General features: G+C 46.4%; 1 protein-coding gene across 5 annotated transcripts in view; it reads right to left on the bottom strand.

The window, feature by feature from the left end:
* LOC138268266 (uncharacterized) overlaps positions 1-24,245 on the bottom strand; it is a 237,814-nt gene that overhangs the window by 43,192 nt on the left and 170,377 nt on the right. For all 5 annotated transcript variants that reach the window (XM_069217751.1, XM_069217749.1, XM_069217752.1 and 2 more), the window contains one exon: positions 19,000-19,113. In XM_069217751.1, the coding sequence (XP_069073852.1) occupies positions 19,000-19,113 (114 nt within the window). The remainder of the gene's footprint in view (positions 1-18,999; positions 19,114-24,245) is intronic.

Genomic DNA, 24,245 nt, shown 5'->3' with positions numbered 1-24,245 from the left:
ATGATTTTACATATCGAGCTACAGGAATATTGAGTTTTGATACTGTGACATAACTATCGTGATATAGAAATACTGTTGTCAAAAATATTGTTTTTTTTAGGTAAGTAATAATTGCTTTAAAAAATATCTGTGTTGTTAATATCGTTTTCAATATTATAGCTGTAAACAATATTTTTCAATGATCTTTATGTGTTTTAGATCTTATTTTAAATGTATATTATATATTGTGTATATCAGTGGTTCCCAACCTTTTGACTTATGTGGACCCTCATTTTAACATTAATGGAACCCAGGGACCCCCACTGAATCCTCATTGGAATCTGGGGACCCCCGCCCGAGTCATTACTGGAAGCTGGGGACCTAATTTGTCAATATTTGTTAATATTTTTTAATTTTCTAAGCAGTTGCGGACCCCCTGAGAAGGCTTCGCGGACCCCCAGGGGTCCCAGGACCACAGGTTGGGAACCACTGGTGTATATGATTGTTAACATTTTTAAATATAGTTTGTAATTTTAACTTATTTACAATGTTTTATTTAATTGACAATGCTAATTCATAGTGCCATAGCCATTTGGAAGGTTTGCAGGAGTACAGAGTGGGAAGCTAAATATGTATAATTAATTAATAATTAAGGTTTTATAAATTATCATTTAATTTATATTTACTTATGTAAATTGTGTAATTAATATATTTTTTAAGTTATATTTTAGGTGTGGTTTGTTGGGTTTGTAGAGGTACTGGGTGGGAAGTTAAGTAATAATTGATTAATAATTCATTATTAATCATTTAATTAATAATTATGTAAATTGCGTAATTATTAATATTTTTATGTTACATATTAGGTGTGGGTTGTGTGTGTAGATGAATAGGGTGGGAAGTTAAGTAATAATTCATTAACAATTATTTGTTTATTAATAATGAATTGATTGATTACTTAATATGTTAATTGTGTTACACTTTTTTATTTTAATTATATTTTAATTGTGGGCTGCTAGGGTTGTGGGAGTATAGTGTGGGAATTTAATCAAATAATTAATTTGTAACTTTTTAAGTAATAATTAAAGAAATTAAGTATGTACATTATTGTTTTAATTGTATATCTATAACATTTTTATATTAAGATTTTTATATTTTTGGTCAATTAACAGAGTTAATGAAATATGTTATTTGTTTGAATTGAATTACTTTCTATGCTGCACAGAGGGGAATGGGAATAGTGGATCTTTACTTTACTTTATTTGGCAAATATTGCCATTCATCAAAACATACACATGTACATATATAAATTATCCAGAAAAGAAAAAAAAAAATCAATGAAATTTGCATCCAAGTACCAAGCAAGGTCACAATAAAATGTGTAAAATACAGTCAGATAAAAGCAAGGTCATATTCACACGAACACTTAAAAAAGTAGCATTAAAGTTTAATTACAATAAAGGGATTTCCCTTGATCATTCTACTCCTTATTCTCCAGATCAACATCAAATACTTTGAAATAGCAAAACCAAGTTTGTCTAGTGTCTACCTGAAGAATTCTAGAAGCTACTCCACATTCCTTAATTACCTGAAAGCGACATAAGGGAGCTAACCTTTTCCTTCTCTGGCTATGATACAAAGGACATGAAAATAATACAGTTTTTTGACATAATATTACAAAAGGAACAATGACTGGCACTAGGATTCACCACCCTAGCCACCTTGCAGTATACGAGCTAAGGGGAAGAGTCCCAAACATGAACTGAAAAAAGCTTCCTTGCCACAAAAGGATACATTTTATCCATAAACACCTCAAATTTATAAACATCTTTCATCAAGAGAGGGAATAGTATATATTACCCCTCTGGAGTCTAACACTATCCCTAATGTTGCACAGACTGGATTAGGGATAGTAAATTTTACCCCTCCAGATTCCAGTGTTTTCCCTACTGTTGGACAGACAGGAGTGGCTGTACAATTTACCCCTCCGGAGTCCAACACTTTCCCTACTGTTACACAGACTGGAATGAGAACAGTAAATTTTACCCCTCCGGAGTCCAACGCTTTCCCTACCGTTGCACAGACTGGAGTGGGAATAGCAAATTTAACCCCTCCGAAGTCTGACAGTTTCCTTACTGTTGCACAGACTGGAGTGGGAACAGCAAATGTTACCCCTCCTGAGTCAAACATTTTCTCTACTGTTGTACACATTGGAGTGGAAATAGTATATCTATTTTTCACAGACATTACTACTTTTTTAATATTGTTCAAATATATGTAATATTCTTTTTGTTTAATTTTATATTATTTGTATATACATGTATCAAACTTATTTTTTTATTTCATATTTTTAGTAAATGTCTTTTTAACTGTTTTTATTTTATTGGATATTTTGCATTTGATTTCCTAATTTCTTTAGGTTTTATGTGTTTATATATATATATATATACATATATATATATATATAAATAGATATTATAGATGCTTTTGATATGATGTAATGTACACTACATTTGTTAATAGTGTTATGTTTTATATATATATATATGTATATATATGTATATATATAGATATATATATACCTATGCAAACAAATATACTTAAGTGTGTATGTTTATGTAAGTATATATTTATATATAGTATTAAACGTTAATTAAATTTAGTTTACATTATTTAATGTTATATATTATAATATGTAAGGTTGACTATTTGAAACTATCTATATAGATTAAAAATCAATATTTTTGTATTTTGTTAAACTATATTTTTTTTCAATATTTGTTTACCTACTTTTATAAGTATAGGGAAACAATACTTTTATGATCGATATTTTTGTGACCAATATTATGTCATGGATCCTTTTTGAGGCATCATGCCTTTGCCTTCTTGAACCAGTTCTTCTCCCCTTTTGTGTTGCTGGTCAAGGAGGTGCTGCAAGAGCACCTCAATCTCCTCTCAGAGGGCTCTGTCAAACCTGTAGATGAGGCCTATAGAGTTGGCAATGCACCAGTGCGTAGCCACACTCACCGCTACTCTCCTCCCGCAGTGTTAATTCTCTTGCTCCCCTTGAAGGGAGGCAGAGGGTCCCAGTTGGTCTGGGTAGCTGCTCTCTCTCTTGTGTGGTGACTACCAGGGACTCAGGTGAGACGTGATCTCTGATGTAGAGTAGGTCAGAAGGGGCTAGTTTGTACTTTTTCCAAAATGATTGGGGTGACCATGCAAGACTAGATCGGCTCTTTAAAAATCTCAGTGGTGGACTTGATTATCCCTTTGAGCATCAGGAGATACTGGACAGACCGCTTGGTCTTAGAGAGAGTCTCCACTAAAAGGTTGTCCTCCTCAGGGGTAGTGTACAACTCCACTTTATCGTAGACTGAAGCATGTTGAATAACGCTGTGGTAGGTCAAAATATTCTCTGGGGAGGAGGCACTTACAAGGACATGTTCTAAGACAGGGTAAGTAGTGGGCTCCACTTCATAATCCTCCCAGGGCTCACATAAAGCACCATGGTACAAATGTGTGAAATTGTCAGCTGGCGAGTAAGGGCTTGGGCTGCCAGTGTCAGAGTAAGAATAAGGCTCTGGGGGCCTTGGAGGAGAGTATGGAAGGTGCGGGAGGAGTAGGAGTAGGCAGTGAACTTGTGGGAGGGGTAATGGAGGAGGAAAAGGTTTGTTCTTCTGGCTCTCTAGGAGGCCCATGAAATGGCTGGATGTCATTGGTGGCCAACTCCTGTTTCAATGGCGAAATCTTGACCAATATTGTAATCTTATTGTGCATGAATGGATGACAATGTTCCTTTGTCTCACATCCAGCTTATGCTGAGGCTTCTCCGGGAAGGGGTGTGCCTCTGCGTCGAGTGACAGGCTTCAGCACTGATGATGGTTTGGGTGCCAATCATGGCTTTGGCTGCTAGGGCCGCTGGAGCCAGGGTGCCTTCGGCTTCAAAGGTGCCACTGGAGTGCCATACCCATTTGGGGTCGGTTGAGGGTTCTGGCTGGTTCAGCCCTTAACTCTGAAGCTGTGCTTCAGTGTCAACCAGCACTGGAGAGCAGTGGAGCAGCTGAAGATGGCGGTGGTTGCCCCAAAGGGGCGGTGCTCAGCTAAGACATGTGGTCGCTTATAAGGGGTAGGAAGGACGTTGACAGTACTCACATGTGGTGTGTTTTTCACATGTGGCCCAGAGGCAACGGAAGTGGACTGAGCACCCAAAGCTGTTTCTTCTTCCTTCTCTTTGACAAGCTCCTCGCCATACTCAAAGGCGTCCGAGTCGATGTGTTCTGGGCTGGGCTGATGGGCCAGTAGCTCAGGTAACTCACTCAGCACCTCTTCTTATTCTTCTTTGGTGCCCAAGGGATCAGCTTCACAGAAGATGTCAGGTTTCTTGTAACTGGACTGGGCCATTCTGCTGTTTGCCCACTGTCAATCTCAATGCTGACCTAGGGTTTTCTTTCAGTAAAGGACAAGATACTTACCTTAGGGAATGATTTATCTGGTAGAGAGAATATCTAGTTGCATGTTACTTGCCTTAGAATTTCCCCAGTCATCAGCGTGGATCCAGAGATTTTTCTTAAGCAGTACCTCTGGGTGCTGTTGGGTGGCATTGATCGGCTCCACGTCCGGCGTTCACGCTGGATATGATGTTGCAGGTCCTACAAAGGGGCCACCCGGGCCGCTGATATCAATTTTTTCACGACTTTCCACACCAGAAGCACGCAGCCATGAAGAACACTGACCACTGGTGCGTCAAAACTAGGGCCCTGAAAGGGGAGTCCCTGTCACTAGAAATCAGTTCGAAGAGCGGTGAGGATGGGTGGGTCGGTAAAGAACCTGCAATTAGATATGGTCTCTACCAGATAAGCCGCTACCAAAGGTAAGGAACTTATCCATCTGATAGAGACATCTAGTTGCAGATTCCTTACCTTAGAGTAGATAGCCAAGCAATATCATCTCCAGAGGTGGGTCTGCGAACTTTGATCATACTAGAAAGTCCTGCAGGATTGAACTGGCAAAGCGCCTGTCCCATCGGACCTGATTGTTCAGACAGTAGTGTTTGATAAATGTGTGAAGAGACGCCCATGTTGCCACCTGACAGAAGTAAAGAACTAGGACTCAGTGCAGCTTTTGCATGGGTAGAATGAGCACGCAAACAATTTGGGGCTGATTTTGGGCCAGTGTATAGCAGTTCTTAATGCAGAGGATGACCCATCTGGAGATGCCCAACCTTTGTACACACCCACATAACAGAGTTGATCATTCACACAGAACTCTGTTGTATGATCAAGGCAAAACACAACGCTCTTCTTTTTGGGTCCAAGCAGTGGAGTCTCTCCTCTTCCTTAGAAAGATGTGGGGGTGCGTAAAAAGTAGACAAGGTGATGGATGGTCTACATGAAAGGGCGTAACCACTTTTGGCAAAAAGGAAGCCCTAGTGTAAAGCACCACTTTGTCAAGATCGATGGAAAGGTAGGGCAACTTAGATGAAAATGCCTGCAGCTCACTTACACTGCGGGCAGAGGTAATGGCCACAAGAAAGGCTGTTTTCAAGGTGAGAAGCCGGAGAGGACAATTGTGAAGAGGCACAAAAGGAGGGTGTATCAGAAATGTCAAAACCAAATTCAAATCGCATTGGGGCATAATAAACGGGGAAAGAGGAAACATATGCATGAGACCTTTGAGGAACCTATGTAGAATAGGAGATTAACAAAGAAGGTTGATCGGACAACCTCAAAAAGCAGAAATTTCAAACAAATGACCTTTGAGAGTGCCTATAGCAGAGCCCTGCTTGGCCAAAGAAACTATAAACAACAGAACCTCCGTGGGAGGGGCAGAAAGGGTGCCAACAGACTTGTCTGTGCATCGTACCACAAATTTAGTCCGACAGGTGTATACCGTTTTGGTGGAGGGATGCCTGGCTGCCAAGATAACATTAGAGATTTTGAGCAGAAGATAAAAAATCTGCCAGCACTCAATCTCCAGCCAAGAAGGTGGAGAGTGGACAGGTTCAGTGCAGAATTCTTCCCTGCTACTGGAACATAAGATCTTCCCAAAGGGACAGTCTGGTCGGAGGATCGATGGCCATGCTCAGTAGCTTGGGATAAAAAACTTGAGATCTCTGGGCAGAAGTGGTATGGGAGGAGAGGCGTACAGGAGGCCTGAAGTCCACTGGAGACGAAAAGATTCTCAGAGCAATTGCTGCCCTAGAAACTCCAAAGTGCAACACTGCTGACATTGAACATTCTCAGTGAAGGCAAACAGATCTAACCAAGGCTCTCCCCTCTGCTGAAAGAGACCTTTCGCCACCTCGGATGGAGACGCCATTCCTGATCGACTGAGCATTGTCGGCTGAGTTCATCCGCTCTGATGTTCAGAGAGCCTCCCAGATGTTGAACCACAATGGATATGCCCTGCTGTTCCAGCCATGTCCAGAGGCACAGAGCCTCCTGATAAAGGGTCCATGATCCCACCCGCCCTGCTTATTCCAGTACCACATGGCAGTGGTGTTGTCTGTGAACACCTGCACTTTCTTTCCCTTGAGAGAAAGCAAAAATGCTTTCAATGGCAGTCGGATCATCCGAAGATCCAACAAGTCGTTGTGGAGTCCGGACTCTGTCGGAGACCAGATGCTTCTGATCTCCAGCTCACTCAGGTGGGCCCCCCATTCCAGAAGTGACGCATCTGTCACTACTGTCAGGTCTGGTTGGGGAAGGGAGAGGGATCTGCCTCTGACCTAATCACGGGTCACTAACCACCACTGCAGATCTTGCACAGTTCCTTCAGAGATCTAGACCATGTCGGAGAGCTTCCCTGATGCCGCGCCCACTGGAACTTCAAGTTTCACTGCAGAGCCTATGCCATCTGGAATGTGACACAAGCAGAATGCAGTAGGTCATGAGGCCCAGAAGCCTCAGAGTCACTCTCACAGAAATACAGAATAGAGGCTGAAACATCGGTATCATAGCCTGAATACCCTGGACTTGCTGCTCAGAAGGATAAGCCGCCTGTGCCCAGAAGAGCTCCGATGAAAGGGAGCGTCTGAGAGGGAGTAAGGTGTGAGTTTGGCACATTCATAGTGAACCCCAGTGAATGCAGGAGGTCCGGCGTAGTCTGAAGTTGGGAGACAACAGCTTGGGGCAAGACCATCTTCAACAGCCAGTCGACAAGATAAGGGGCGACTGAAACCCCTAATCTGTGCAGATGAGCTGCAGCCACTGCCATCATCTGGTGAACACCCGAGGGGCACTGGAATGGCCAAAAGGGAGCACAGTGAACTGAAAGTGCTTGTGGCCTACCATGAACTGCAAGTAATGTCTGTGGGCAGGCAGGACAAGAATATGGAAATAAGCATCCAGCAAGTCCAACTTGACCATCCAGTCTCCTGGGTCCAGGGCAGATGAAACCTGAGCTGTAGTGGGCATTTTGAACTTCTTCTTGAGGAAAAGATTGAGGGACCGCAAGTCTAGGATAGGGTGAGGTCCCTTGTCCTTTTTGGGTACCAGAAAGTAGTGGGAATAGCAACCACAACCGACTTCTGGCACAGGGGCCCCTCTCTATAGCTTCCTTGGCAAATGGAGCCATCACTTCCTCTCAGAGAAGCGCCAGGTGATATTCCATCATCCAATCATATGATGGTGGCATGGATGGAAGAGTAGTCTCGAAGGGGAGGGATTAGCCCCTTTGGACTATCTGCAAAACCCACTTGTCTGATGTAACGGAGTGCCAGCAGAGCAGGTGATGGCGAATACTGCCTCTGACAAACCCCTGGTGGGAAAGAGTCAGACTACAAAGGTTTGGAGGCAACTGCGGAAAGGGGGGGGGGGGGTGGAGGACTGGCCAAACTGCTGGCTTCCTGATCTACAAGGTCGGAGGCAACTGCAAAAGGGGGGTTGCGGACTTGCCAGACTGCTGGTTCCCTCATCCACGTTCCTGGCCACACAGAGACTGGCCAGCCTACACAGCACTGTGGCTGGTCGGGAACGGATGCAGGAGGGTGCTCCTTTCATAGCCATGGAAGGGAGAAAAAGCAGACTGAGGTGGGCGAGGGGCAGACTGAGGGGGAGGAGGGGCCGCCACGAGGCCCAAGGACCTTGCCGTAGCACGAGAATCCTTGAAACGCTTGAGTGCTGAGTCTGCCTTGTCTTCGAAGAGATGAGTGCCATCAAAGGGCATGTGTAGGAAAATGCCACTGTTGGCATGGTCACCCCCCACTTTTTGCCTAAGTGCTGATGCCAGCTTTGATTGGAAGTGTGCTGGGACCCTAAAAACCAGGCCCCAGCACCAGTGTTCTTTCCCTAAAACCCTACCTTTCCACAATTGGCACAGCCCTGGCACACAGTTAAGTCCCTTGTAAAAGGTACCCCTGGTACCAAGGGCCCTGTGGCCAGGGAAGGGCCTATGGGCTGCAGCATGTATTATGCCACCCTCAGGGACCCCTCACTCAGTGCATGAACACTGCTTTGCAGCTTGTGTGTGCTGGTGGGAAGAAAAGACAATGTCGACACTTTCAGAGTGCCATGCCCACAACCCGCTACCTGTGGCATAGGTAAGTCACCCATCTAGCAGGCCTTATAGCCCTAAGGCAGGGTCCACAGGTGAGGGAATAGCTGCATGAGTACTATGCCCCTACAGTGCCTAAGCCAGTTCTTAGACATTGTAAGTGCAGGGTAGCAATACTGAGTATATGGTCTGGGAGTTTGTCATTACGAACTCCAAAGAACCATAATGGCTACACTGAATACTGGGAAGTTTGGTATCAAACTTCTCAGCACAATAAATCCATACTGATGCCAGTGTGGGATTTATTGAGAAATGCACACAGAGGGCATCTTAGATGTGCACCCTGTATGTTAGCACAACTGCTAGTGCAAGTTTGACAGGTCTGTTCCAGCCTGCCACTTCCAGATGAGTTTCTGACCACATGGGGTGAGTGCCTTTGTGCACTCTGTGGTCAGAAACAAAGCCTGTCCTGGGTGGAGGTGCTACTCACCTCCATCTGCAGGATCTGTAACACCTGGGGGTGAGCCTCAAAGGCTCAAGCCTGGTGTTACAATACCCCAGGGTACGCCAGCTAGTGGAGATGCCACCCCCCCCCCCCCCCCCCCCCCCCGGACAAGCTCCCACTTTTTGCCGGCAAGGCCAGTGGGATAATGAGAAAAACAAGGAGGATTCACCCCTTCAGCCAGGTCCACCCCAAGGGTGGCCTAAGCTGAAGTGACCTCCTCCTTGAGAAATCCTCCATCTTGCTTTGGAGGATTAGGACCAATAGGGATAGGGATGTGCTCCCGTTCCCAGAAGAAGTGGGCACAAGGAGGGTGTAGCCACCCTCAGGGACAGTAGCCATTGGCTACTGCCCTCTAACCCTAACACACCCCTAAATTTAGTATTTAGGGGTGACCTAGAACCCAGCACTTCAGATGCCTGGCCACTTCACAAGAAGAAGAAAGAGCTGAAAAACCCTGCAGAGAAGACAACTGACTTGGCCCCAGCCCTACTGGCCTGTCTACTGCTTCAGAGAAACTGCAAACGAAAAGCGGCACGTTCTACAGGACCAGCGACCCCTGAAAAGCCTCCAGGGGACTGCCTCCATCACTGAGGACCAAGAAATCCCATGGGCAGCGGCTCTGCCCAACAAGAAAACAAGACATCCATCTTTAAAGGGACTCCCACCTCACTCCAGAATCGTGACTCCCCAACACTCAGCACCCGACGCCCCCGGCCTCTGTCTAGAGAAATCAACTATCCAGAGAGGACCCCTTAGGCGACTCCGACAACGTGCCCACCCTGGGCTGACCTCCCTGCACCCCCATGACAACGCCTGCAGAGGGAATCCCGATCACCCCCCTGACCGCGACTGCCCGGGACGAAGATATCCGGCGCATGGAAAAAGCACTGCACCCACAGCCCCCAGGCCTGTGACAAACCGACCACCAGTGCAGCAAAGATCAGCAGGCAGCACTCACCCTTGCCCAGTCGGTGGCTTGCCCGAGAGGCCCCCGTGTGCCCAGCCTGCAGCGCCTAAGCAACCCCCGGTCCTTCCATAGAGTTCTATTGAGAACCCAACACCGTGTGTGCACACTGCACCCAGCTACCCCCATGCCGCTGAGGGTGTGGTTTGTGTGCCTACTTAGGGCCCCTCCAGTACTCCACCAAACCCCCCTGGTCTGCCCTCTGACAACACAGGTACTTAACTGCAAGCAGACTGGAACCGGAGTACCCCCTGCCTCCATTGACACCCACGTTATTTTGGCTCCTGTTTGACCTCTGCACCTGACCGGCCCTGTGTTGCTGGTGCTGGGTGTTTGGGGTTGCCTTGAACCCCCCCCATGGTGGACTACCTATACCCCAGAGATTGAACCCGTAAGTGTGGTATTTACCTTAGAAACTGTACTGTACTTACCTCCCCCAGGAACTGTTGAAAATTGCACTGTGGCCACTTTTTAATACAGCTTTTTGCCGTTTTAATGAAAACTGTGTACAATATTGATTTGATTCAAAGTCCTAACTATTACTATGCAAAGTACCTTTTATTTAATGTACTTACCTGCTAAATGAATATATTATTGCCTCTGTAAAGCCTCTTGGGGAACCCCTGGACTCTGTGCACACTATATCTCATTTGGATATAGTATATACAGAGCCAGCTTCCTACAGCATGTCAATCAGATTGGCTTGGGCATCCCCCCCAAAAACTAGACATCCTCAACCAGACGTGGTGCCTCTGGGCCACTGTTGATGAAACCGTTCTGCCCAGTGAGTCAGTCATGTCCAGTCCACATCGGATCGTGAACTTTACTGTGTCTCTCCCATCAGCAACTGCTTGAGAGTACAGCCCAGGCCTCCTTCAGGACCTGTGGCAGCACTTACACAACTGTATCTACCTTGTGTGAATAATGGCCCAAAAGGCCTGCAGTGTTCACAGACCGCAGTGCAAGGCTTGTGGGAGAAAACATATTCTTCCCAAGTGTCTGCAGCCATTTTGATTCCCTGTCTGGGGGTTAGGAAGGGAACGCGCCCTGGAAGGTGGAGGCTTGAATAACCAAGCTCTCAAAGGTTGGGGGTTGGGTCAAAAAACATGGTTTGCGCGGAGTGATGGCGCCGGGCAACTGCCCTGTTCATAGGAGCCTCTGAGGTGGGTTTGGACCAGGTACGCAGTAGGAGATCCATAAGGACTTAATTAAATGGGTGTAGAGGTTCAGAGGATGAAGCTCCAGGTTGAAGCACCTCTGTCAAGAGGTTAGTCCTAACTGCCACCAAAGGCAGCTCAAGGTCCAGGACCTCAGCTGCTCTTCGCACCACCATAGATATGAAGCTCTCTCCTCCATAGCCACGGTAGGGGGAGAAAGCATGGCAGTATCTGGAGAAGCATCCAGTCCGCTGGCCTACCCATGCCTGTACGCCAGTCCATAGAGTCTTGGAGCTGGTATTCTAAAGGTTCCAGCAACCTCTCCCATTCTCCACCACAGCCTAGCTCATAGAAAAGTGGCTCAGTATCAGACATAGGAGGCAAGGCTCTTGTCGCCGCAGGAGTTAGCATCACACGATGCCCATCCGCTCTGTGTCAGCTGGCAATAAGAATGGGGATGGCGCCGCTCAGGGGCAAAGGCGGTGCCAGGAGCATCTGCGTCAGTTGAGTTGGTACGACCAACGCTGGACCAGATCCAGACATGGATCCATGAGTGCTCCCTGGAGCCGAGGTCAAAGCCCCCGGCACGGAAACTGAAGAGATGCCTTCCGACTCTGCAGGGCCCAAGGGCCCACCAGCAGAGTCGACTGCCTGAAAATGAGGCACATAGCCTCATAGAACTCTTTCAATTGGGCAGGGATTGCTCCGGCTCCCTGAAACTTAGGAAGGCGCGGAGTAGACCAAGACGCAGGCTCCGCAGAGGGAGGCCTAGAACGACGACGCTCCCATGTCTCGTCAGCCGACGAACGGGGAGAAGTCAAAAACTGCTTGGACTTCCTCTTATGCCTCGACACACCTGATCATCCTGAGGACTTGGAGTGGGACGATGACGAGGGGTGACTCCGCGATCGATTCTGAGACCTTCCTTTCGAGCGAGGACTTGACTTGTGCAGAGTCGAGCGTCTGGATGCCATCAGCTTCAAGGACCGCTCCCTCAAAGCCTTTGGGTACATGGCCTGAAACTCTGAGCATGACTTCGGGTCGTGGTCGTGCTCCAGGAACCAAAGACACACGAGTTGCAGCCCCGCTATGGCCATCGCCCAATGACAGGATCCAAATGGATGGAACCCAGTTTTTGTTGATGACATCCTCGATGCACCTTGAGTTAAGCAACAAAAAAAAAAAAACGTAGTCAAAAAGTTGAGAAAAAGCCAGTCAAAATTGACTGAGGGTTGACTCTCGGGATGAAAAGAACAGACACAAATGCTCCAGGGTCAAGCCTATATAGGACTTGCAACGTCATATCCGGAGCGGATAATGCCGACGACGGAAGCGGAGCCGATCAACTGGGTACTACTCAAGAAAAATCTACAGATACAGACTGACTCCTGGGGAAATTGTAAGGTAAGGAATCTGCAACTAGATGCCTCTGTCATATATGTTGAATAGCAGTCGCAGTGGCAAGCATTGCTGTCCAGAGAGTGGAACAAGTTGCACAGAGCATGGAGGTCACCTCAGGTATACCCTCAGGTATACTTAAAGCAGAACTGGGGCATCTCGAAAGACTGTCCATTCCATTCCCTCAAAAGCATCTTCATACTCTGAAGGGAGGCTGCAGCACCTGGTGACCCGAAAGACCCAGATGATTGTTGTTGATGGGACTGAGAGATGGAACCAGCGCCACAAGTGGAAAGTTTGCAATGAAAGGTCTTCTTGCAATGGGAGTAGAAGACCGCGGAATTGAACCCATGACAGAAAATGACAAACTCATTGATACCAGGATCACATTGGATCAAGTCTGAACCTGATGGCGGAGAAAAATAATCTAAAAATGGAATCAGTGGCCAAGTGCATCTACATCCAGAGGAGAAGTTATAGAGACCTTGTGATTCGAAAGACTTCTTTGAAGAAAAACAACTTGCAACATCCAAGCCCAACACTCAATGGCAGAAGCACGTACAGCATGGGTATCTACAGCCACACGTTACAAACATAATGCTTTTGAGGCTCTGTTGGTTGTTTTTCCATAATACTGCTTTAACTGTAGAGTCACACTGAAAAACAAAAGTTTTCAGGCAGAAAAAAACCCTCCAAAATAAGCACTTAGCACTAGTTTTGGCCTCAGCAAGGTTTGATGATGTCTTCTTCTCTGTCTCTTCTAGGGGTCTTTTTTGTTTTGTCACTGACATTTCCTCCAAAAATATTGGAATCACCCAGGTAAGTGTAGTTCCTTATAGAGGTTTCCTTGTTTTCCTCCCTATTCTGGTCTGTTTGTTTTCTTTTTCTAGCACTCCCTCTCCTTCATGCAGATTTCGCATATGATACTGTAGTTGCCAGGGAAAGAAAGTGGCCAGTAGTATATGGAAGGAGGACCTCTTTTTCCAGAAAGTTTGGTGCAGTTGGTCCTTCAAATTAAACCTGGTATTTCTCTGCGGTCCCTATGCTTAATTGTTGATGTAACAGAATATTTCTGCCGAGTCCTTTGTCAAAAAGCAGTTCCTCACACTATGTGAAAAAAGAAACTGAACGGCACTATAATACATGTCTAGTTATAAGAAGGAGGAAAAACTAAACAGTTTCACTTACTCTCCCAACCAAATACCTTCTAGTGACACTATGAGACTCACCCAAGTAGGTCACAGCCCTCCTGGGCTTGTGGCAGGACAACTGGTGCACTTGTCCTCTTCTCCCATCCCTCTACTCCTCGATCGTCTCCTTCCTTCTCCCTTTCATTCATTGTTTCCTCCTTGAAAGCCCCAGCCCCTAGCCTGCAAAGACGAGTTGTTTTTTTTTAGTTTTCCCAGCGATGCGTGTCCTTGTCTCCATCCCCTTTTTCCTGTGAAGCATTTCCTTTTGTTTATGTGTCCTTTGTCTGTTGTTAAAGTGCCTCCATCCTCGAGTGAAGGCAATGCAGGACAATCGGAAAGATACGTTCTATATTCAACGCCCCATCTTCCCTCACAGTTCCGTAAAATTGTGTGCCCTAACACTGATGAGGCTTTTCAATGAATTTGCAGAATCAGGCACAGTTTTAGGGAGAAAGTCAAATGCTGCAGTATTAGTGATTCCCAAGACGGAGAAATATCCTACCCAGAGTATCTCATATCACTGACATCAATCATGTGCATCCCGGCCACATGCATGGTTCACCTGTAGCCAAACATAGGGGACCCACAACAACTAGATTTAGTGCCAGGTCATCCGTTCGAGTATAACACCAGAAAGATACTCCACACACTGAAGAACATACAGAGAAAGAAGTGAAAAGCCCTGGTGATCTCATTAAACACAGAGAAGGTGTTAAACAGTGAGATGACACAACATGTTCCATATCAACCAGGCAGTGGGCTTTGGCCCCCACTTTCAAACATATGGCCAAAGCAGCGGTCCAGCCTCCACATTACGACCGTGGCGGAGCCACGACCGGCGGACCACCGACACCACCAGGTTGCCGACAGCCTGGCAGTCTTGGCAGTAAGTAATCCCCAAGGGTGGTGCTGCATGCAGCGCCACCCTGGTGATTATGACTCCCCAATCCGCCAACCTTTTTTATGGCAGTTGTTCCGCCATAGAAATGCTGGCGGAATGAGGGCCCCTGCACTGCCCTTACACTTGGCATGGGCAGTACAGGGCCCCCATGGACAGCCCCGTCGCACTTTCCGCTGCCTGAATTACGGGCGGTGAAAAGCGCAACGGGTGCTGCTGCACCTCCACATTGCTGAGGGCTTGATTATAAACAGGCGTCAATGTTAAGCTCGGTTTCCCGCTGGGCTGGCGGGCGCCGGTCCAGAGGGAAACTTGTATTAGGGCCGGCGGTGTTCAGGCCGTACAGGCGGTCCGATGGTGGGATGACTTTGCATTCGTAATGAGGGCCATAATTCCTTGCAAGCTATTGGTCCCCCCAATGCACACATTACAGTTAATGGGGTCAGTACGGTACACATTGACATTAGGAGGGGTACATGAAAGGGGTGTCCCCACTCTCCACTCCTGTTCGCACTCATGCTTGAACCAGTGGCTAACAGAAGATGTCTTGGTCTCACTTACAGACCCCATGTGGTTGGTACTTTGTCTTCCAAAAGATTTAGGGGTCATTATGACCCTGGTGAACACAAGATAGCCAGGGTCACGGTGGTGGTCAGACCGCTGTTGTTGTGGCGGTCCAACCACCACATTATGACCGTGGCGGAGCCACCATGGTCCAACTGCCGCCACTGCCAGGCTGCCGCCAGCCTGCAGCCTGTCAGTCACGGAGGTTGTAATCCGCCAAGGCAGCTCTGCAAGCCGACATGGAAAGGCTGGCGAATGGAGGACTTAGCGGGCCCTATGCACAGCCCCGTCCCGCATTCCACTGCTCGAATTATGGGCATTGGAATGCGTGACAGGTGCTGCTGCACCGCCACATTGCCACCGGCTCCATTAGGAGCCGGCTGCAATGTCAAGGCCCTGTTCCCCGCTGGGCCGGCAGGTGAAAACACTGTTTCTGCCTGCCAGCGTAGCAGGGAACTCAAATTAGGTCTGGCGGGGTTCAGACCGCCTGTGTGGCCTGATGGCAGGGTGACTTTGGTAGGCGGTCTCTGCTGCACGCCAAATTCATAACGGGGGCCTTAGTCTTTCAGGACAGTCTCTGGGTTCAAAAAGAATCTTTCTGATTCCAAGCCTCTCTTGCTGTATCCTTGCAGAGAACAGATGAACTTGCTGCGCAAGCTAAACCCGATCAGTTGGTACTCAAATGCAGGCTCTCTTCCCTCTGTGTTCAAGTGGTATCCCCAGTATCACAAAAAATGTTCCTCAACTCCTTCCCTCTTCTCAAAGCTTTAAACAAGACTTTCAGAAATAACACGCACCTTACTGCCCAGGTAGCATGACTATAATCAAGATGACCGTTTTAGCCAGACTGCTTTATGTTTTTCACATAATCCCCCTGTCCCTTGTCCATTCACTTATCGATTAGTTCCAAATGTTGATAAAAACATTTGCCTGGTAAGGGTGGTGTGCTTGACGGGGGCTAGCAACATCTGCTATCAAGCATCTCTGGGAGGATTAGCACTTCTTCCAGGCCACTCAGCTCAAGTTTATGGAAGAATAGTAGAAAATGCAGATTGGCAAACAATCTGATTGTGGGTGAACAACTTTGGTTGGCCCTGTAACCTATGAGGATCCTAAAGGAATAGGAGACTTTATCATACACAGCAATGGTCATTCTGGTGATATGGAAGAAGAAAAGAGGTAAAGGCTTGAAACGCACATGATATGCCTTCCTATTATTGCCTATCTATAACAATTCAGAGGTCATCCTGGCACTCAGGGACGATTACTTTTTTGCTGACAAGAGGACAGATATGTGATAGTAGCCTTCAGGTTCAATTCTTTTGAGGAGTTTAAAAACACAATATGGCCTGATTAGACAGAATGGTTCTGTTAGGCACAGGTTCGACATTGGATCCTTCCGTCAACAGTTTTCCTTGCAGCTTCTCACTAACTTTGAGAAGTTGGGTAATGATGGGAATCATGATAGTCAATGTTGTACAAACTGTTAAAGGGAACAAAACCACCAGATAGGAGTCAGGGTTATAAGATATAGCAGAGGGAATAGGAGAAGGATATTAGAGACAAGGATTGGGCCAGAATGCATGACAGCACATGTATAGCAGTTCGCAAAGTCAAGGGGAGAGAAACGTGCAAGTGGCCTAGACCCTGAAAAAGCTGCCTCAAACAAACAAAAATAGGACAAGCATGTGCTGGATGGGATGTGGGATGACAGGCAATCTTGACCACTTACGGCAGCACTGACCAAAGATGGAGACATAATGTGAGGAGATCCTTTACAAGACATACAGGATGTTTGGTGTACAAGTGATAGGTAAGAAGAGGGGACCTTGATTAGGCCTACTGTTCGTGGGGGCAAGGTTCTACAAATCTCAAAGGGCTAAACAATTCACCTCTGACAGGGTCTAGAGCATCCAGACCTCACCTGAGGGATTGGCTGAAGTGACTACGGAAAACTGTGGCTATGGAAACACTTACCTTAGCACTGGTACACATGCTTACATCTTTTGAGTGATCAAAGACTGATCTCCTTTCCTGTTGTTACTGTAATATTAAGCATAATACTGGAGCACTTACTATTTGGCACATAAGAGTAGTTACCAAGGTGAGTAGTGGTTGGGGATAGACTCCTTCACTATTTACACTTGGAGGTTTTCTTATTTGCAATAACTGTGTATGATTAGACATAACATCACTGGGAAAGCGGGGTGGGAGTGGAGAGGGCTCCAAGAAGATGTAGGGTAACTGGGACTTGGATTTTTAGTTCTGCAGTTTCATCTTCTGCATTGCTTCCTCATCAGTCTGTCGACTCTACATGAGGTTAAATGTGACACTTCAAATAAAGGCAGTGTCATGGGTTAATTTTATACTCCGCTTGAGCACACATATTTTAGCTTAGCTTAGGCCTGTGCCCTTTCACCTATGGGCTCTATTTTCATTTATTCAGTTTTTATTCGTTTTTAGCTAACCTGCTTCCAGCAGGGATGTTTTATTTTTCTAATCAGCTGTAATCCTGTGATCCCGCAAACGCAATATTATCATTACTCTGTGCACAACATTTCATCGTGTTCTTTACACCAAACAGTACAAGATAATCCAGTCAGTATTGTCACCACAAGATTGCGTAAAGAGACCAACACTTAGACACATGCCCATGTGAGGCATTTACATGGAACAGCAATATGTTACTTACAAAAACACTGTATAGGCCAACGGACATTAGGGAGGTCATTTCCAGCCAGGATACTGTCCACGCTGATTGCCATTTCATTGCTGAGCTCGGACTGGTCTCTGCAACCCACTCAGGAGACTGCGAGCACACCCCTAACTTTCAGATAATGGGGTGGGTGCACCTCTCATAGACTAAGTACAGACAGATTGGGCTATCACCGCTATGCTCTCGCTTAGGAGTTAGGCTATAGATAGAAATCATCTATGTATGTTATTCCAACATGCTGGGACTGTTTATTTTCTCTTCGCTGGTCACTATCATTCTAATACTCTTATGTTTCATTGCCCTAATAATTGCAGCTCAAATATTTTATCGTAGATTGCAGTCTTTTCAATAAATGTATTTAAAACCATCCAGCATCTCCTTCTTTGACCTGTGTGTTTGTGTATTAGACCTTATGCTAACGAGAGAAAGGAGTGAGGACTTGTCGGCCACAGAGTGTCATGTTTCAGGTTGCTAAAAATCACCTTTTCTTTCAGCTTTTGGAGAGGAGCTGCTAGGTAGCTGAAAGGGTTGGGCCGACAGCAACCAAGACGGTGTGGGATTGACTTGGTCACCCACAAAGGGTGGTGCTGCTGTTCTTAATCCAGTAGTCTCGTTCTAACAATGGGAGTCCTACTGCAGTAGTTAAACATAAGAAGACATGGTGAAAACCATTATTGTTTCACTTTGTTTTGCTAACAAATTGTTAATGAATTCCTTTCATTTTTAATGAAAAAACATAAATAATGACCAAATCAGTTTATACGGATTATAAAAAACTATATTTTTATTATGAAGGCAGGAAAGAAAAGGTGGTAGTGATGACAAAGCCCGTGGTGGAGAAGATGGTGGAGAATAGGGTGGCAGTGAAGAAGAGAGAGAGTGAGAGATCATATGCTGAAGAATTATCAATATAGGTACTATGCATTATGGTGTGTCATCAAACTACCCCATTCCAAGCTTAGTATAGCACAGTCACAATTCTACTTGCTTAATCTGCATCCAGGAGTCACTTTTCCAAGTCTACAGCCTGATTACAGAGCCTCATGCCTAGATTACTACATTGCAGTGCTTAAGAGATTTAGCAACCCACTAGTATACCATTAACATGGAATACAGACCCCAAGAATGCACCTCTCACCTGCAAGTGGGTCATGAAGCAATTCTACCTTCTGAGAGTTCTCAATTTTCACGGGGGAAGATTGTTCCTCTTGCTTTACACACAAAGAAAGGTCCGCACTGGTTTCTTTGTAAGCTGATATTAAAAAGAAAATGTCATATTAATAAATGATTTGCATTGTTTTTGCAACAAACATTACTTCAGCACAACCTAAGATGGAATGATATTTGTGTGTGCAGGAAGCGTGCGTGGGAATCATATAATTCTTTTTTGTGAAGAGCTTTGTTGGATTTTACAAGTACACAATATGTACACAGCACTCATTTAAGAAAAAACATAAGAAAAAAGTGACAGGGCGGAAGTAAACTGAGCGAGAATGCCGGGGAACAACCTCACACAGAGCAGGGAAATGAAAAAATCCCACATCAAGGAGCAAACATGAGCCCATCAATGCCCCTCAAAAACAACAAGTGAACACCCCCCAATCCGCTAAGGATGCTCGAAGATAAAAGTGAGGAAAGGCAAAATACTGAAGGGGCTGGAGCAACAGTGGTGTAAAAGAGCAAAAAGGAAGATGAGAGGAAGGGAGAGCTGGAGAGGGAGGAAGAGATGAAAGATAGAGGAAGGAGAGGGCAGGAAGGGGAGAAATGGAGGGATCGGAGGTGAGAAGGGGGAGGGTAGACAGCAAGGAATACAGACAGGAGAGGAGGGCAGGTGAGCCCAGGGAACAAGAAAACAGAGGAAACATAAAGAAGGAAAACACGATTACCAAAAGGCTGGTTGTGTATTGCGGACCCAGGAAACTTGAGTAAAAAGATCCAAGAGCAGAGAACAGTAATGGCCAGTCTGACTCTGTAGCCAGCTCCCAACCCGGTAGTACCAGTTGAGATGTCGGGGTCCAAGAGCCTATTGTCACGATGCCGCCCATGCCGAGGGTGGCAGGGGTCTCCTCTGAGTAGGTAGTCTCCACAAACGTGAGACGTAATAGTGTCAAGGCACTGTGAGAAATTACCCCCAGGTGTCCAGGAATTTGTCAAGGTGGTCATTCAGCCTAGTGATTACGTGTTCGTAGGATACCAGCTTGTACGTGTTCTGGAACCAAAAACCATAAGATGTGCAGGCAGCAGAAAGCCAGAGGTAAAGAATGCACAACTTGTCAGTGGCCAAGCCACTGCATCTGCTGGTTAGTAATGTTAGGATGTTTGCCCGTGTCGTGGAGAAGAATCAGCGGAGGCGAGGCAGATCCCCAGAGGGGGAACATTTCCTAATCTTGTCCGTCACCAATGAAGCCAGCAGGGGGCATTAGCAGAGCAGACGCACAATGTTGCCGTCCTTGGAGCCACAGCACCAGCAGGAGGAAGAGGGGAGCAGGAGAGAGCAACGCAAACGAGAAGAAGTTGAGTGCAAATGGTGGAGAATTCTGAGGTAACTAAACTTCTTACGCATACTGCACGTCCAGCCTGCCAGACACCACAATCAGTGAGCGAGAAACAGGCACCGAGTACTGATGAGCCATCAAAATGCAGTAGAGGCCTGATACAACACCCTTGCATATACCCCATTTCTGCAGGTAGTTTGTGATGGAAGAGTGATCCAATTGCACTGGGGTAAAGCCCAGCTTCTGCTGTACACAATGTTGAGGACGCTGGAAGTTACACAAAAAAACACAAAAAACAGGAGGGAAGATTGTGTAGCGCCCGTGCATCTGCAAACGATTTAAACAATTGGTCCAAAAGGAGATCTGAGACAGGGTAGAAATTCTTAGCATGAAAGGCCGTCCACATGGGTTCAGCACCATTCACCAGCAGGGGGCGCTGCCCCAAATAGGCACCTGGGAGTGAAAAGTGGGATGAACATTCAGCAGAGCATGGGTCCTCCGCCATACATAAATCGTGGTGGCTAGTACTGGGTGGGAGGAAAGCATTCCAAAGCCACCAAGTCGATCAATCAAAGCCTCCTCAATGGGGACATGCTCAGAAGTGTCCAAAGAAGAGTGAACGAGGTATTGCAGAGGCATAAGTTGGGAGGCCACCAAAATAATCCCAGAGGCTGGTGAGGCCTGTCCCGCCAGCTGTCACTGAGGCATGTAACTTGCCAAGTTTCTTTTGGGGCTTACGGCCCCTCCAAAGAAAAGTCTTGATGGTACTGACAATAACATGCATCAGACTGGTGGGAATCTGAAGGGGGGTCATCTAGAAGGGGCAATTAAGCCGGGCAAGACATTCATTTTGATGAGTTGAGCCCACACCGCCTTGGCAGCTGTCGGCCTAACCCTTTCGGCTAGCTAGCAGAAATGGGGTTTCTAGTTGGCTAGGGTATACACCTCACCCATCACTTTAGTCAGGGCGAGTAAGTCACACACCAAAGATAACCCTTGCTCAACCCGTGGTAGCTTGGCCAGAGCAGTCTGGCTTATCCCAGGGGCAATGTGTAAAGTGTTTATGCAAAACACATCAGTGACACAATAAATGCACCACAAAGGAGACATCAAACAGGTTATAAAAAAATTATAGGCTTCTTATTTTGTAAATAATGTAAGTCTGCACGATGACATAAATTATAAAGATAATACACCAAATGCAGTTACTGCAGTAAAGCTACGTATCATGCTAATATCAAGATCATGAGGTTATACATTAGGCAACTAAAATAATGGAAGTGAATGCTTTCTCTGGCAAAACAATGAGTTATGAATATTATGCCCATAAAGTGAGTGCTGCAGTACTAGTCGTTATAGTGACCTAACAAGAATCAGCACAACATACATAGCAACATCAGGGCACATACTCAGGACATGAACCACCAAATACCACTAGCGGTACAGAACTCCACAAGATATCACCATCAGTATTATCGGTTTTATAAATTACTAGCGCAAACACATAGATCCAGTATACCTGCACCCTATTATATCATATGCGGTAATTCCCTGCAGAAATGGCAGGTTTGGAACCTCCATTGAGGATGCCTTCCTGTCTGGCCAGCTGGATCACAAATGCCCCCAAAGGTATGCCACACGGAGTGTGGAAGAGGGGGTGGCACACAGCCACTACCCAGGCTGGGGGGGAGAACTCTCCAAGTCCCCCCTGCAGATAGGAAAGTGAATGGCCACTGTGGGCACAGTCACTAGAGAGAATATAGTAAGGGGGGGGGCCACCTACTCATCAGAGACCTGGCTTTTAATAGACAACCGCCCGTGTCCACGCGGTGCGGCTGTTGACCTTCGTGACTCTCAACAAGCTGCCTGAAAGAAGTAGTGCACCTGGAACCATTCCAGAGCCTCCCAGACGCTACTTTGAGGCATACACCCCTTCTACCGCAGCTGATACGGGGAGACCTCCCAGAGTCTCCTCCTTCTGAGACAACAGTGTTTGCATGCAGCAGCCAACGAACATGCAGTGCTGCTGTCATGCTCCTTATTGTTCTCTCCGCTTGGTCACACTCCCTTCCGGCAGCTGAATTGGGAACCCCAGGCCAGTGCAGCCAGCAACCGGTCGGTGGGGAATGAGGCTCAGTTCACACTCCGGGCAAGTGACCCGAGGCCAGAGACACACCCGTCCTGAGCACAGCACTTGTGCACCACCCTCCCTGCTGCTGTGGAGGGAGGGGGCACCCAACGACAGAGGCACACACACCCTTTTCCAGGAAAACCAAAGTGCTTACCATGCACTTCTTTCTCTCTAAAGGTTGTGACCAGCAGGAATAGAACCCCCAAGGTTCCAAATGAACAGGGGTTGGGGGAAGCAGCCCACCAGCCCTTGGAGAGTGATGGGGGGAAGAGAGGGGGTCAGTATGCAGGCAGGCCAGCGCATAAAACCAATGATGGCAGTTTCACCTGGTAGTCTCCGTGCGGCCTCAGTCCTCCAAAAGTTAGAGAGCAGCTGGCGGCAGGACAACAGACAGAAAAGCAACCCTGATGAGTCCTTTATGCCACTCAACGACTTCAAGTAGCAGGGCAACAAGCAGAAGAGCAGTGAAGGTGACTCCTTTTGCAGTCCAGCAGTCCTTCTGGCAGAGGTCCAGTCCCAGTCAAAAAAAGTGCTCTCAAATCTTTGGGCAGAGACCCTCTACTTATACTCAAACATGCCTTTGTTCAGGGTTAACTTCAAAGAGATTCTCAAGTAAAGTGAAGCACAACCCCCTTTCAACCAAGCCCTGTGTCCTGACATCAGTAGGGGGTAATCAGTCCATTGTGTGAGGGCAGGACAAAGCCTATTGACATGTAAGGTGTGAACAACCCTCCCTAACATCAATCGAAGATGACTATCAGTGTGCAGATGTCTCTTCTGTCACACCCAGCCCTTTCTGTGCTATGGCTGTCTGAAAAGCATGCACCAAGTGAAGCTGTCACTCTGCCCCAGACATGGACTGAAGTCAGGCTGCAAACCATTAGAGTTATGAGCACAGAGAAATGGAAAATTCTAAAAGTGAAAAGAACACATGATGGACGAAATACTGAACAATGTGAACATTCACCCCAGTCACAAAGACCTGGGTTTAAGCTATTGTTTTTGTGGACCCCACTCAACCCCAGTTTAAACCCAGCCATATGCCTACCAGTCTTGACCCGGCTTGGGCCAGAAGGCTGCATTGGGTGGAGGAAGTGGTGGTACTCACTGTTGAACTCGCCGGGAGACAGGAAACTGTGCCAGCGAGTACCCTGATTTAGCAGAAGAGGAGCCCCTACCTCTAGTGAGCCATCTGACCCAAAGTCAGGAACCAGGACCACGGACTGACTCTGCTTGCTTGGGAGCTCTGTCAAGGAGCGGCCATCATCATCCCAAAGCGTCAGGCTTCACCTGTCTCATGTGACTATAAGAATATTTGACAACCTGAAACTCATAACAAGTATGACTCTCCAAGTCCACGAGCTCCGATGTGCTGACAAACAATAGTTAAATTTGCCACATCACTCTGAAATCAAACACCTAGTGCATAAAAATATTTTTTCCAAATGACCAATGCATCGCAAATATTCGAATTGTGCGTCCCATGATGAATTTCAACGGAATTATCTCATATGAAAAACAGAAGGAAGGGTCCAGTGGAAACCTAGCCAGCATGTAATATTAAAACTTATTTAGCAGCGTAAAACCAGTTATAATAAACCACTTAAGACTTAAAAGGGTACAGCTATTATTCCCAAATGATTACAAACATGATATATTACAAAAAGTAAATACAATAATGTTTAGATCAATTCAGCCATATTCGTAACAGATTCAGGGGTAATGTTAACACTACAATACTCTTATTCAATCAACTGT

Source organism: Pleurodeles waltl, chromosome 12 (assembly GCF_031143425.1).
Source record: "Pleurodeles waltl isolate 20211129_DDA chromosome 12, aPleWal1.hap1.20221129, whole genome shotgun sequence".
In the NCBI taxonomy this organism is placed as follows: Eukaryota; Metazoa; Chordata; class Amphibia; order Caudata; family Salamandridae; genus Pleurodeles; species Pleurodeles waltl.
Note: the sequence above shows the minus strand (reverse complement) of the source record. Positions and strands in the feature narration are given on the sequence as shown.